The following is a 16,362-nucleotide window of genomic DNA, read 5'->3' as shown; positions in this document are numbered from 1 at the left end:
TTCTTATACGCCCAGGCTAACACCAATCGCCACTTGGAGTTCAAGAAAGAATTTTCCTCTAAGTTGGCCAGGGATCTCTTTTAAAAATAAACATTTTTTTCCCATCCTTCCACTGCAGTTTCCCTATGATGACAAATTTCCCTTAGTCTAGAAAAAGCTGACTGCAGTTACCATCAGCCCTTTACTGCAATACTAAGAGCACTTTCTTGGCAAGAAGCCCTATTGAATAAATTTGGACTTCCTCCTAAAAATACCTCCCTGGGATTGCTCCCCAAGTTCTCTAATATGCTTGATTCCAGAGCACGGTAAAGAATTTTCCACACGTCATAGCAACCTGTTTCATTTCATTCTAGAGAAGCTTTGAGCCATTTTAATCTGGAGCTGTGAGAAACATTTCGGACTCTTGATAATCTGCGTGGCACATACATAGACACCTATACACACACACAAAATCTAGGAACCTGCACAACTTGAAGGGGATCCCTCATTTTCTCTTTATTCCTCTCCCCATACTATTTCTTCTTTCTCTTCCTGGCAAGTCATATATCCTCACTTGCCCCTCCTTCCTTCTCTCCTTCCTACTCACCAAATTTCCAGGCCCCCTAGTCTTTAAATTATCTATAGTTTATTTAATCCATTTAAACTTTGCCTTGCTCCCCAATGGGGGCATAAAGCAGCATATATTGTTCTCCTTTCTTCTGTTTATCCTCATAGCCACCCTGTAGTAACTGCCATCATTTTCCACTCCTCTCCTTCATTTTATCCTCACAACAGTCTTGTTAGATATGTTAGGTCAAGGACTTGTTATTGGCCCAAGGTCATCATGTGAGCTTCCAAGGGAGAGTAGGGATTCCAACCTGGGTCTCCCAGATCCTAATCTGAAATTGTAACCACTGCGTCACACTGCTTTTCATAGGAGGCTGCTGTTGAGCAGTAGCAAGCAGCTAGATCTGTGTGAGTCATGGAAGCTAATTGATAGAAAAGCAAGTTTACTGGCAGGCCTGGGGTCTGGCCTCAATGCCTTGTCCTTCAGAAGCCACAACAGCCCTGGCAGAGGCCCTCTCCCCCACCCAGCCTTTTCCTGACAGTACCTAAGGCTTGAAGGCTAACAATACAATTGTGGCTGCCTAGCAATGGCAACTGATGGTGTTCATTTCTTAAAGCTACAGGGGCTGCTTCTACTATTTTGGGGTATTTAAACTCCCAGTGTTTTTAGATTTTGGATTTTTTTCCAAACCTGGGCTTGTCTCAGGTTTATATAAAGATGTGTCATGTCTTTTCACAGCTCCAATCTCCAGATTTAAGCATCCACAAATTTGGCCATGTTGAGAATTAGATATACTAGTGATAGAAATAAGATACATTTGACTCTAAAAGATTTCCAATATAGTTCACAAGAATTTAAGATTCTCAGTAGAATAAAAGAAAAATGATTGCTTTAGCTGAAATTAATTAAAAAGGCAGATCTTTTTTTTCCAATTTGGCATTAGCTATTCTGTCATATTTCTGTTTAAATACATGACAGCTTTCCAATGTGCAAATCAAAAAGATGTGATGAATCTATTGATCAGTGTATAACTGAAACATCCTGTCAAAGCCCAATAATTAATTTGATGGAAAAGGTTAATAGTGATAATTACTGCTTAGGATTGGCAAATGCATTCTACAAAATTTAAACAAATGAGATTTAAACAAATGACAGAGAAAAAGGTATTTAAATTGAATTGTTGAAGGCTTTCATGGCCGGAATCACTGGGGTGTTGTGAGGTTTCCGGGCTGTATGGCATGGTTCCAGTAGCATTTTCTCCTGATGTTTCGCCTGTATCTGTGGCTGGCATCTTCAGAGGATCTTCTGAGCCACTGATGCAGGCGAAACATGAGGAGAAAATGATACTGGAACACGGTCATACAGCCCAGAAATTCCACAACACCCCGGCATTTAAAGTCATAAAATTTTCTTCTATTTTTTTTGAACAAAATTCCATTTCAAAAGCAATGTTACCTGGGGCACAATGGAATATATGAGGAATTTATATTTTATTAATTTTAAAGCAAACTACTCTGTCTTTCAACTAAATGCTTCAGATGGCAGCTGTAAAAAAATAGCATAGCAACAAATAACTTACAGCACAATCCACAAAGAGGATGCAAAAGTGCTATGGTAGGGGCACAACCTTGGCGTCAGTGCAAATGCCTCTTGAGTCGGTGCACTTATGCTGATGCCAGCAAACAGTGTGAGAATGTGATGGAGGGGAGCCAGTACAGCCATGGTGGTGGTGCAGCCTTGGCACACAGGCCCGTACCAGTGCCAAACAGGGCATGCAGGTGGCAGGGCTGATGTTAGCTCCCAGAGTCCCCGAGCCCTTGCAACCCAGGAACACCCAATCCTGCTGGCACAATCTTAGCTCAGCCAAAACATGGAGGCTAAGTGGCAGCAGCATTTTCTGGGGCTCTAGGGCAGGTGAGTTCAGGTGGTGTTCACAAGGTGGTCTGAGATGATCTCAGGATCATTCCTGAGCATTTACATATGGTCACTGCAACCTTTTGACAGGCACTGGTGCACATTAAAGGACTGGATGGCATCCAGGCACACTGTGGGGGCCTGGCAGTGGGTTGCAGTAGCAGGGCCATGGTATTGGAGGGGGACTTCTCAATCTCTGGATGGCTCAGATGTTGCCATGCATGGATATTACAGGGCTCAGTGTAATCCAAACTTGAAACCCCAGCTCCAGTGATGGATAGCCGGGGTCTGCATGGACATGGGAATTACCATCTGATCAGATGGTCCGTTCCCCTGTTCAGACCACATGGCTGGACGCTCTGAAAAAGTTCTTGCTTTGCAAGAGGCTGAGCCCCTCCAACCATTGTCAGATGTGCATGGGGGGCTGTCCAACTCCCACTGGTTGTGAGAGTTCCAAGTGTGGAATACATTGTTGCTCACCTCCCTCTTTAGGGGAGTGCTTGTTCCCTGTTCAAAGGTGGACACACACTTGGAGGAACCCCAGCCACTTTCTTGCAATCAAGCCTGAACAGCACCCCTCTGCTGGGGGCCCTGGCTGGAGGGGGAGCCCCACCACCCAGCCAGGGAGACCCATTGCGTGGACAGGAGCCAGCACCGCAATGCGTACTGCACCCACTATGGGACAAGGTGGTCTGAGACATCCTGCCCAGCTGCTGCAACCAAAGCCCCCTGTCCCATCTCATTACTACCACACCATGGCCCCCTAGGTGTTCAGGGACAAGGACGGGGAGATGCTGATGCCCTGCAATGTTGTAGAGCATGGCACAGACATCCAACAGTTTGGTTACTGACTACAGCTGTATGGCCAGATGACCACCAGTATGGTTAAAGCAACAGAAGTGCATCTTGAGCTGGCTGAATGCTCACTCAGTGGCCATGCATATCATCCGGAGGGCCTGGTTATAGACAGCCGTCCTCAGGGTCAGCATCCCTGTGTGTGTACCCACAGTAACCTGTTGAAAGACAGCTAGTAAGAAAGCCATTGGATCCTGGCAGGGGCCACCTACCAAGCGGAACTCACCCAGCAGCCATCCCATACTCTCCAGCCACTGCTCCAGTAGCCATTTAAGGGTGAAGGCAGCACAGACCTGGGCACTGTGGATGCTCCCTGAGAACTTGGGTGCAAGGTCAGTGAAAAAATGCCACAATGGCTGCAGGACACCTCTACTGGTGTTGAAACAGTGGTAGTTCCACATGAGGGGCTTTCAGAGTGCTGTTGGTGCAGTTCCTCCAAAATGTGGAGGAAGCCACTGATGGCATTGAATTCCAGTTGTATCACCCCAAGGTCTGCCTCCTCTGTGGGGAACTGCAACAGCTCCCACTCCCTGAAGAGATATAGAGGCCCAGCAGGGAGGGAAGCATGTTGCAGGGTGTTGCGGGGTGGAGGATGATTGATAGCTGTTGATGGCCAAGGCACTCCCCAACTCACGCCCACACACAAGCCCTTTCTATCAGAAATCCCCTCAGGAAACTAATATATAAGCTGCCACCAAAATCTGAAGTAAAAATTGAACTTATAGAGGCTTTTGAAAGCTAAAAACAAAACTAGATCTTACTTTACAAGGTTTTCTTCTCAGGTTGTTGTTACAGAGGGGTACTTACCATGTTTCCCCAAAATTAAGATAGGGTCTTATATTAATTTTTGTCTATAAGATGCAGTAGGACTTATCTTCAGGGGATGTCTGTTTTTTTGCACTCTAGGGGATAGGGGCAGTCCAACAAATGGCAGGTCTAGCACAAGCGCCTCAGATACCCAGGCCTACTGGTTCTGTAGGTCACATGGAGAAGGTACAATTTAGTCTCTCAACAAGACCACACCCATATCAGGCACAAGTGCCTCAGATGCAGGCCTACTGACTCTGTGCATTGAAAAATGTTACCTTTTAGCAAGTTTGGTCCTGACTTTGGGCTATCTTTTAAGTTATGGCGAGCATTTTTAAAATTATGATTTCTAACTGTAATGTAGGTTTAACATGTTGTTGCCACCCTGAGCCCTTCTGGGATGGTCAGGATATGAAACCAAAAGTAAAAAATGAATTTTTAAAAATTTAACAGCACACCCATGAGCCTTTGCTAAATATGCAAATTATTAATTTGCATACTTAGCAAAGGCTCACAAGTATGCTGTTAAAAATATTCTCTGTCAGAATAAAGAAGTGAATAATAGCCAACTTGTACACTGAAAGAAACAATTTTCATACTACCCCTAGAACTCATTGCCACTGTATGCTGCCCATTATAACCTCAAAAACATCTGGTGATGAAAATGTGGTTATTTGTTTAGCTGATTCTTGACTATCAAAGAAATTATATATGAAACATCTGTTTATTTAGTTTACTTGATACTATCAGCAAGTTTGTTCTCAATTACATGTTATTACTGTTTGATGTCATAAGTCCTGTTATAGACACTTTGAACATTTCATGTTGCTCCTAATATAGACTTTAATGAGTCATCAATGACTAAATAGCTTTTAAAAAATTATTCACTGGCATGCCCGTTGCTTCTTTGTCAAAGGATCTGGTAAAATAAATGTCACTGTCACTTACTCCAAGAAACCCCCCATGAGACCTTTTTTATTTGATGCTGTGTGTTTAATTGGAATATTTGTCTTTCTGTGTCACTGAACCATCAGATAAGATCATGGTGTTCAAGATCACACTGTTTTAATCATTCGCTACTATTTAATAACATGCCACCACTTTAAAATCATTGGAAATCCAATCAAAGTACATTTATTTGACTTTGTTGGAGGTGGCACATAAAACCCGGTCAGAAAGAGTGGCATAGACTTTGTTATCAGACCACTAGTTGGAAGATTGGATCCCCCTGAAGCGCACTGTATGACCCTAAAACAGTTATTTTCTCTCAAGAGTGATTTGGCACATCTGGTTAACTGTAACGTTCAGGGATTGTTTGGGGGACTCTCCTGATGATACTACCCGGGGTTGGTGAGGTTTGGTTCAAGGGGTCCAAAGTTATGGACTCCCAAAGGGGGTGCCCCCATCCTCCATTGTTTCTCTCCTGTAGGAGACTCAAAGGGGCTTACAATCTCCTTGCCCTTGCTCCCTCACAACAAACACCCTGTGAGGTGGGTGGGGCTGAGAGAGCTCTGAAAAGCTGTGACTAGCCCAAGGTCACCCAGCTGGCGTGTGTGGGAGTGCACAGGCTAATCTGAATTCCCCAGATAAGCCTCCACAGCTCAAGTGGCAAAGCAGGGCATCAAACCCTCCAGATTAGAATGCACCTGCTCTTAACCACTACACCACATTGAAAGTGATGCTGTTTCAGGGTGGGGGATAATCCACCCCAAAACAGCATCACTTTCAATGTTGTTTAAGAACATAAGAACATAAGAACAAGCCAGCTGGATCAGACCAGAGTCCATCTAGTCCAGCTCTCTGCTACTCGCAGTGGCCCACCAGGTGCCTTTGGGAGCTCACATGCAGGATGTGAAAGCAATGGCCTTCTGGCGGCCACAGCTGCTCCTGGAGCAATCCCTGGTCTGGTAAGGCATTTGCAATCTCAGATCAAAGAGGATCAAGATTGGTAGCCATGCCAAATCCTCCCACTTCTCTCCTCCATAAATCTGTCCAAGCCCCTTTTAAAGCTATCCAGGTTAGTGGCCGTCACCACCTCCTGTGGCAGCATATTCCAAACACCACTACACGTTGCGTGAAGAAGTGTTTCCTTTTATTAGTCCTAATTCTTCCCCCCAGCATTTTCAATGAATGCCCCCTGGTTCTAGTATTGTGAGAAAGAGAGAAAAAATTCTCTCTGTCAACATTTTCTACCCCATGCATAATTTTATAGACTTCAATCATATCCCCCCTCAGCCGTCTCGTCTCCAAACTAAAGAGTCCCAAACGCTGCAGCCTCTCCTCATAGGGAAGGTGCTCCAGTCCCTCAATCATCCTTGTTAAGGCTCCTTCTCTGCACTCTCTTTCTATCTCCCCTCAATATCCTTTTTTTGAGATGCGGCGACTCAGAACTGGACACTGAGTAATCTAGAACCTTGGTCGCACCACTGCTTTATATAAGGGCATGACAATCTTTGCAGTTTTATTCTCAATTCCTTTCCTAATTGAGAATAAAACTGCAAAGATTGTTTAACTAGGGACTCCAGATTCTCCCTTTAATGTGGATTTAAAAGGAGAATTTGGGCTCTCTAGTTTAAACAGCCTTGAAAGTGATGCTGTTTGGGGGTGGATCCCATGCACTGGCCAAAATGCGGCTGCTCGGGACAGAAACTCTGAAAAGATTCCTTTTGCATCAGGCTCCATTTTCCCTCTATGCCTCTGCACAGAGGGGAGGGGCAGGGCAGGGCAGGGCAGGGCAGGGCAGGGGAGTCTGCCATCCCCGACCTTGGAGCCAGCTGCTTAACTTATAAAGCATCTAGGCCAGGGGTAGCGGGGAGCTTGGGGAGGCAGATGGCCATGCCCTAGGGGCGGGTGGGGGTGTGTCCCCACCTCTGAACCCCCCCTAAAAATCTATACCTACGTCCTTGGGGGGGAAGGGAGAGAAAGGGGGAAAGAGGAGAGAAGGGAGAGAACAGGGGGAAGAGACATAATGTGGGAAAGCTAGAGAATGATCCGGGAAATAGAATTAGGGGAAAGGGAGAGAAAGGGGATGGAAGAGACAGAATGGGGGAAAGGGAGAGAAAGGGAGGAATCTGTAATTCTTGCATCTCCTCTGTAGAGTTCTTCAGTGTATTGTTCCCATCTGTCCTGTATTTTGTCCTGTTCAGTTAATGTATTTCCTTGTTGATCTTTCAGCGTATCTAACTGTGCTTTAAATTTCCTTTTGTTATCTTGGATCTTCTGGAACAGATATCTTGTGCTTCCTTTTTTGGTATCAGAAGATAAGGAAGTTGGTCAATGTTCCAATCCCCTTATATGGTAAACAAGAAGAATGATCAGGTTGCTTAGCTGGCACTCTTCATAGTTTGCATTAATGCATCATCGTGTACAATGCCTGTTGGTTAGTTTGAACTTCCACACATTATGTATGGTTGTATAAAACTTTGTAAAAGTACAGAAGGAAGAAGGCTATCCAAACGTTTATAGATTGTCAGGGAACTTTTTGTGAGTCAAATAAAGTCATTTTGGCCTACCAAAATTGGCCTTTTTTTAATGCCTTGTCCAGGATCCCAAAATTCCCCATGACTACAACTAGATACTCTTTCTGAGAAATTCCCAGGAGGGTGAAGCCTAGGAGAGTGGGGTAGGGAGTTCAGCAGGATAGAATGCCATGCAGCCCATCTTCCAAAGCAGTCATTTCCTCCAGGAAAAGTGGAGTAAATTATTTAAATAAGTGATTTTATGTAGTTTGGAGATCATTTGCAATTCTGGGAGATCTCCAGCCCGCACCCAGGGGTTGGCAACCCTATGAAAAAGTATCCTTAAGAATAAGTCTCCTTCTCTCTCTCCCCTGCTCCCCAACGTTTGTTTCCAGTCTATGGAGGGAAACATCACAATGCAAGCTCTGCTCCCTCCCCTTCCCCTTCTGGTGGTCAACGGTTTCCCGGAACTTTTGGAAAGAAGGAATGCATCCTGTATTAAGGAGAACCCAGAACTTCCTTGGACCAGAGAGCGTTGACACCTATTTGTTTTGTTTTGTTTGCGCGGCGCAATCATTCGGCATACTGAGCAAACTCCTGTTGAATTGCCAGGCATGAGGGAGGAAGACAGGATAGGCCCACCGTAATTAATGCTGCAATCTTGTCCCTTATTTGTCTGCTGCATGCATTCTGATCTTTCCTCCTTTCACAATATCCAGTTAAAACGACAAATGCAAAGTAATGTTATAAATATAACGTTTACCATAGATTGCAATATTTGCAACCCTTACTGAACTCAGCGGCTCTTCCTATCACACTGCTACTGCACAGATGCATAATTGCAAGTGAATACTTTTTTTATTTCGTAGCGCCCCTTGCCCCTCACACGCCTCCTCGCTTGACTCCCCCTCTCGTTGAACCATCAGCTCGCAAACCCCGCCCCGGTCAGCCCAGTCTCCGCCCCTTCCTCCTTCGAACAAAACATTGACACGTTCTCCGGCGTTCGTCCATCACGTGAGACGGGAGTCCTGGGACGTCACAATGCTCTGAACAGCCAATCGAACGCTGAAACACGGGGTGGCAACAAGAACGGCGGAGGCCAGCCAATCAGTTAATAGCGGCAGAGCGGGGCACGAGAAGCTCCCTGTTGCTTCGGTCAATAACAGAAATTGGGGACGCCGCAGCTGCCCTTCCTAGGCGAGGAGAAGCGTTGGTGAGACTTTGCAAAAAAGGGGGCGCGGGAAGGAAGCAGCACGGAAAAGGGGGAGAGGGAGGGAAGAAAGAGAGGGGTGAAGGTTAGGCGCTTTAGAAGTCTCCCGAGGAGGAGGAAGCCGCCTGGGGCAAGTCGGGGGGAGGTGCTGCAGTTGTACCCTGGCTGGCTCGGTTTATTCATTATTGGTGGGGGGGTGGGGGTAGCTTTTTCTGCTCCCTCTTCACTTTTGTTTAATGGTAATAGAAACAAAGTCCATCTTTTACTGGGCTTCTTTAAGGCAGGGTTTTTGCTTTTCTCAAAGTATCATGTACATGTCTGGAAAGACCCTGAGTTACACCATAATCCTCCCCCCTGCCTTAACAGGGTGACTCAGTCTCCGGGTTCTAGGAAAGAACATACATGGGTACCAGCATACTAAAACAAGCTTCCCCCAGCTGTGTCCATAAGGCAGGCGTGTCAAATTCAATTGCACAGGGGGCCAAAACTCAAAGTGCACCTTAGGTTGGGGGCCGAACAGGATAACCATTTATTGCCAAGCATGCAAACCCCCTCTGCCCATGGAGAAGGCAGCTGCCTGCTCTGTTGGGCAGAGGGGATGGTGGCGGCGGCCTACCTGGTGCTGCCGCTCTCGCGTCGCACAAGCTGGCGACACCATGCTTGCAAACCCTCTCTGCCCCACAGAGAAGGCCGCTTCCTGCTCCATTGGACAGAGAGGGGACTTGCCTGCCTGGTGCTGCTGCTGCTCTTGCGCTGTGCGAGCTGGGAACACCGACCATGCAAACCCCCTTTGCCCAACGGAGAAGGCAGCTGCCTGCTCCATTGGGCAGAGGGGGCGGCGGTGCCAGCCATGCAAACCCTCTGCCCCACAGAGAGGGCAGCTGTTCCACCTGCTCCATTGGGCAGAAGGGACGGCAGCACCAGGTATACAGACCCCCTCCGCCACATGAAGAAGGCAGTTCTGTTGATTAGAGGGGATGACGGCGGTGGCCTGCCTGGTGCTGCCGCTCTCATGTCGCACAAGCTGGCGACACCATGCTTGCAAACCCTCTCTGCCCCATGGAAAAGGCAGCTTCCTGCTCCATTGGGCAGAGAGGGGACTTGCCTGCTGCTATTGCGCTGCGCGAGCCGGGAACACCGGGCATGCAAACCGTCTCTGCCCCATGGAGAAGGCAGCTGAGCCGCCTGCTCCATTGGGCAGAGCGGGCACGCCGCTTGCTGCTTTTGCGCCGCATGAGCCAGCAATACCGGGCTTGCAAACCCTCTCTGCCCCATGGAGAAGGCAGCTGCTTGCTTCATTGGGCAGAGAGGGGGTGGCGGCGGCAGCCTTCAGTGCTGCCGGCTCTTGTGCTGCGTGAGCCGGTTGCACCGGGAATTCAAACCCTCTCTGCCCCACAGAGAAGGCAGCCGCCTGCTCCGTGGGGCAGAGAGGGGACGACGGCAGCAGCAGCCTGACTGGTGCTGCCAGCAGCACTAGGCATGCAAACCCCCTCTGCCCTACGGAGAGCAGCAGCTTCTGTTCATCCCACACGGCAGCCTACCCTGCAGGTATGCATAGAAGTCAGAGCAGGACTCCCCTGGCAGGCGCAAAGCTGAATCTGGACCTCCCATCTGCCCCTTCCACTCGGCCGCCTTACCCAAAGCATGACCCAGAGGTGGGGCGGCTCTTGCAAAAAACTCATGCAAAGCACCAGGCAAAAAAACCACACACCAACTTCTGCCCGCAAGGAGATGCCACGGGACAGTTGGGGAGTGTATTCAATCTGGTGATGTGGAGCCACTGATGGGAGTCCCTCCTTACCTGTGTGATCTGTTCTAATGTAGAGTGGGATGTCCTTGAGGGTAAAGGCCTGTATCTCCTTTCTAGGAAACTACTCTGTGTAGAGCCATGTAATTTGAATGGTACCAAATACCAGTTTAAGTATTTCTGTTCTGGTTTTCTTTCCACTGGGAGCTCAGACTGGCTTACAAAAATGCAACTAAACATATAAATGTATATAATGCAGTTCCAGTTCCTGAGCTGATCCTGTATCCATTGGACTAGGTCGTTTACTGCCAGAGGCAACAAGCCTTGGGCTAAGAGCCAAATGCTCTTTGGCCTGTGCAAGAGTCTCGCTTCCCTAATGCAAAATACAAAGGTGTTCCCAACCTTTCTTCCTTCACAGAAAAATAACATCTCACAGCTGTCTGACGAAACCAAGAGCTAGTTGATTCAGTTCAATGGCATCCACATAGGGACAAGGGATGTCCCCCTTAATACAGCAATAGAAGGAAGTTACTGTCACATTTGGGGCTGGGGTGTGTAATGCTGATCAAAGCCCAAGTTAGTATCTCCCCTAAAGTACTCTTTTTTTCTTTTGGACAAATATATCCAGTAGTGGGATTCAATTAATTTAACAACCGGTTCCGGTGGAGGGATTCAAATAATTTAACAACTGGTTGTTTACAAGCACCATTTTAACAACTGGTTCTGCTGAAGTGGTGTGAACCTGCTGAATCCCACCACTGAATATATCCTAAATTGGATGAGAATGGATCACAAGATTTTTGTTTTTGAATCAGACTTACAGAAGTCTCAATGCATTTCAAATGACAAATAGCCCACCGAAGATTATAACACTACTGTCCTCATCTTTAGTTTTTGTAAGCTCAGGAATCATTCCTTTGCAAATACAAGTTGATGTCCTTCGTAAATTAGTACTGCAAAGATGTAAACCCTAAATGGAACAATGACAGCAGTCTTCACACCAAAGAGATACTTATCAACACACTGCAATGATGCATGTTGCTGTGACTGACTGGAGTGTTAACAGGCAGAATTACCTTTTCAGATTTGCTTGATGCCTGGTGGGAAAGGGAAGTAGACCTTGTATGTTCTAACAAGACCAGGGTGATCATTATTTTTGAGTGGGGAAGTCTGTAAATTACATCAGGGAGCTTTGCATGTGTTATTTGCAAATGTATGTATGTTTGGTGCTGTCAGGTTGCTTCTAATTTGTTGCGACCTTATGAATTGATGTCATCTAAAACGTTCTGTTTGTTAACAGTCTTGCTCAGATCTTGCAAACTGAGGGCCGTGACTTCCTTTATAGAGTCATATACCCATCTCATATTGGAACTTCCTCTTTTCCTGCTGCTTTCAAACATTTGTACATATCCAAGGATGTACTGAGGAAATATCACTGTTTATCATGGTTATTAATCACATTTGTATTCATTGTTCTTCCAAAGTACTCAGCAATTCAATGAAATAAATTGAAATGATTCATATTTCTTGTAACATTCTTTTTATTCAGACACTGAATTCTTTTTCATTAATAGCTTTTATAAAGGTTCCCCCCCACACACACACACACACTGTGATGGCTTGTTGGGTTGTGTCAAGATTAAGTTATCCTGAGTCCCCAGCTATGTGACATTTAAGACCCTTTGAAAATAGTAATCTTAGGCCCCTTCCGCACACGCAAAATAATGTGTTTTCAAACCACTTTCACGACTGTTTGCAAGTGGATTTTGCTATTCCGCACAACTTTAAAGAGCACTGAAAGTAGTTTGAAAGTGCATTATTCTGCATGTGCGGAATGAGCCTTAGTTTTTTGAAAAAAACGTTTAGAAGCCTCTAATAATCTGAGACCATGAGCTAAATCTTATTTAACTCAGAGGTACATCCAGCTGTTTGTTGTAGGTCCACAGAATTGACTTTTCCTTGTTTGTTTGTTTGATGCACAGAAGGAAAATTATGCAATATAGCATATAATAATGCAAAACCCATCTGTGTGGCATTACTTTAAAAAATATCAAGGATGTCATTATTGTTATGTTATTAAGTTTTCCCGGTCACTACCTCTGAGGCTGGTAGGAGAAAAAGAGTTGGTTTTTATACTTGCTTTTCTCTATTGAAAAGAGTTTCAGAACAACTAATATTTGCTTTCTGTGCCCACAACAGACACCTTGGCTCATTCCGCACATGCAGAATAATGCACTTTCAAACTGCTTTCAGTGCTCTTTGAAGCTGTGCGGAATGGCAAAATCCACCTGCAAACAGTTGTGAAAGTGGTTTGAAAACACATTATTTTGCGTGTGCGGAAGGGGCCCTTGTGAGGAAGGTGGGGCTGAGAGAGTTTGGAGAGAATTGTGACTAGCCCAAGGTCACCCAATGGGCTTCATGTGAAGGAGTGGAGAATCAAACCAGATTCTCCAAATTAGTCTGCCACTCTTAACCATTACACCACGTTGGCTGGTGTTGTGGTAACAAATAGCTAGTCCAGAAAAAACATGGGTTTGAATACGCTACTCCAGTGTCATATCTTGGAAACAAAGTAAAATCAACCCTTGGTCAGTATTTGAATGGAAGACCACTAAAGAATACTGGAATTGTGATGCAGAGGCAGGTATTGACTACCCACTTCTGCACATCTCTTACCCTGAAAACCCTACCGGGGTCACCATAAGTTGTTTCTGACTTGCTAGCTCCAAAAAAGAGAGCATGTTTTTACCATGTCATATTTGTTCTACATTCAATGCCAAGAGAAATAAAAGAATCACAGTAGTCACCAAGAGGTTAAAAAATAAGGCCAAGGCTGATGGTGCAAGTAAAGTGAAAAATTAGGTGGGAAGTGCCATTAAGTCGCAGCCAACTAATGGCACCCTGGGTAGGGTTTCCAAGACAGGAGGCGAACGGAGGTGGTTTGTGATTGCCTGTCTCTGCAGAGTGATCCTGGACTTTCTTGGTGGTTTCCAGTCCCAAGCACTAACTAGGGCCAATCCTGCTTAACTTCTGTGATCTGACAAGATTGGGCCAGCCTGGGCCATTATTATTTAGTTAACATTCTCTAAGTATTTCACCAACAGGCTTCTTCAGAGAAATCTGTAACATATAATATGCAAATACATGGGGAAAAAAGTTCTCACAAATTGCAGTGGCTTTATGGCTAAAACTATTCAAATAAAGCATTGTATCAAAATCTAATTACAATTTGTACACTACGTATTACAGATTACAGGTTCCTCTGAAAAACCCTATTGGTGAAACGTGTAGGGAATTTTAACTGAATAAGAAAACATATTATTGCTTTATTTGCCTTTTATCTCTAGAGCCAATGCCACAAATAAGAGCAAACGGCATTCTTGTATTGTTTTCATGATCTCCTCTTTCTTCTTGCATTTGAATTGTTTGGAGGCCTAATGAGCCTGGAGAACTATTGTTTTTACCATCTTGACTTTTTCACCATCTTGGCTAATTGCCACTAATTCTACTCGCCACTGATAATTGCCACTAATATTTTTCTTTTCCATGGTTTATTACCCCTCCCTAGTCCCTTGTTGCGAAGGTTCTTGTGGCAGTGTTCTGAAGAGCACCCTTTTTATTTAACAGTAAAATGGAAGCTGTGGCATTTTGCAACTATTATGGGTGGTTTGTTTCCTTTCAGAAAATCATGCCTTTTTTGGGCCAGGACTGGCGGTCTCCAGGATGGAGGTGGATTAAAACAGAAGATGGTTGGAAGAGATGTGAGCCTTGCTGTTCAGAACTTGAGGATGAGAACAGTAATCTTAACATCAGTCATGATATGTAAGTTTCCTTGGGGAGGAGTAGAAAAGGTTGCTGGGGCTTCTTTGTGCTGAATTTGTAGTATGTGGAGCATATTGAAAACTATCTGTTTTTTTGCTATCATTTACTTGTTTGTTTAAAGTGTTTTCATCATGTAATGGGAAATTAATTTTTTTAAAGCAATCTGTACAACATTAAAAACAGACAACCTCATCACCCCACCTCCACCCCCGAATTGACAGGAGCAGAGAACAGCGTTACTTGTTTAGCATAGTTTTCCAAAGCCTTGTTTATGTGCCATGTAAAAGCTAAAATATATTAGTGTTTTTTGGGCAAGAGCATTCCACAAGTAGTGTGGTTATTACAGGCCTTATGCTAGGTTTATTGAAATCTGTCTAACCTTAAGGAGTTCTCTAACTATTATCTGAATGAACACAGCAGCCCATATGGGAAAAGGAGATCTTTCAAGTACCTTTGAACGATTCCATTCTGAGTTTAATGGGTCTATTGAAACTGTATGGTGAGCTGAGGTAAACGTTCCAGCTTCATCAGGGATTTTGAGCCAATGCAAAAGCAGTTTCCAGTATTTTCAACGCACTATGCATAATATGTAAACAGACCCGAACGCTGTCACTCAGACACAGAAAACAATTGAGCTTTAAAAACTCTAGTGCGAGGAAAAGAGTGTAGTGGTGAATTGTCAGACGCCCTTACTCTGGGGTCCAGAAGATGACAACTAAACCAGTGGGTTTGTGGATTTAGGTTTGAAATGGGCAACGTGGATTTAAGCCTCAGGTTTTAGGCACAGTATTTTTTTTCCTAGAATAAAATGTCTTTAGGCGTCAATACATTATTTAAATCTTTTCTAATAGCTACAAGTAATATAGAAGGCTCTGGTTACATCACTTGATTGGCTAGAAAGCGTAACATGCTCTGAATGTTGTAGAATAATAACTGACCAGTGTATAAAAGTAAGCTTTAAAATATTGTTGCAGTGATGCACTCAGCGCATATTTTGTAGGGAAAGGGCACCTGTTTTGTGAGTGCAGCTGAAAGCTGTTCTTATATTAGGCAACCGACAGCATGGCATTCAGGAATAACATAACAGCCTAATTATCTGATAGACTGTTGCCATGGGGACAGCAGTGTTTTAAATATAAGGTGAGCTTTTATACTCATGTTAAAATCTAGGTTAATGCAGTTAAAAGCTTAAAACTGCAGGTTGGGGTGACTCATTACGTGATCTTCAACAAATGGGCATGGAAGATGCAAAAAAAGAAAAATCAGCCTCAGAAGCTGAAATGGCAAAAATGACAAATGAATATTTACACAAATAAACCCAAGCACTCTTTCCATTTCATACATCCGGGCTTATTAGTGCTCCTTATAGGCACAGAAAATACAAAGGTAAAATTCCACACTCCCCCCTCCCTCCCTCGTTTGTGATGACAACAAAATGAAAGTTTCAGTCAATGAAATGCTCTTCTGTCTGGCCCCTTGGTTGTCTGGGTAGGCTCTTAGAGTAGTAGCAACTGAGCCTTTCTATACTGCTTAGTGTCGGAAATGTGCTAGGTGCTGTGGAATGTTACAGGAGCTGAGTTCCTGCCTAGGTAGATGGATGGTTAAGATGGACCAAGATGGGGGTGGGGGAAGGTGGTTCAGGAAGTGTATGAAGAACATCTGAAAGGTCGAGGGGGAGAGTAGACAGAGTGAGTAGAACTGATTCCTCCAGTAGAACTAATTCTTCCAGTTGCTGCAACTTGAGCTTGACAATGGCTGTCTAGATGTAGCTTTTCCTCCTGCTGTATTATGACATACTGAATAGTACAGAAAGGCATTATGATTAGTTGGACCAGGCAATTCTATGTCAGGTCTTTCTTGTCAGTTTTGGCTATGCTGTGTGGCGCCACTGTTGTCCTGCAGTGTAGATGAAGCTGAAGCCGCAGCAGTTTTAACTATAGCCCCAACCACACCTCTGGATTATAGACTGATCTGATCAGGATGGCTTAATGGCAGAGGTGTA

General features: G+C 44.8%; 1 protein-coding gene across 2 annotated transcripts in view; it reads left to right on the top strand.

Annotated features, from left to right (window-relative positions):
• The first annotated feature begins 8,639 nt into the window (after window positions 1-8,639).
• FBXO25 (F-box protein 25) overlaps window positions 8,640-16,362 on the top strand; it is a 31,152-nt gene continuing 23,429 nt past the window's right edge. The window contains exons 1-2 of one of the 2 annotated variants that reach the window (XM_048497798.1): window positions 8,640-8,794; window positions 14,221-14,360. In XM_048497798.1, coding sequence (XP_048353755.1) covers window positions 14,227-14,360 — 134 coding nt within the window. In that variant the 5' untranslated portion in view covers window positions 8,640-8,794; window positions 14,221-14,226. The remainder of the gene's footprint in view (window positions 8,795-14,220; window positions 14,361-16,362) is intronic. The other variant, XM_048497791.1, reaches the window with a different exon arrangement.

This window comes from Sphaerodactylus townsendi, linkage group LG01, assembly GCF_021028975.2.
Source record: "Sphaerodactylus townsendi isolate TG3544 linkage group LG01, MPM_Stown_v2.3, whole genome shotgun sequence".
NCBI classification, from domain to species: domain Eukaryota; kingdom Metazoa; phylum Chordata; class Lepidosauria; order Squamata; family Sphaerodactylidae; genus Sphaerodactylus; species Sphaerodactylus townsendi.
The sequence above is the reverse complement of the archived record's forward strand: the minus strand, read 5'-3'. Positions and strand labels throughout refer to the sequence as shown.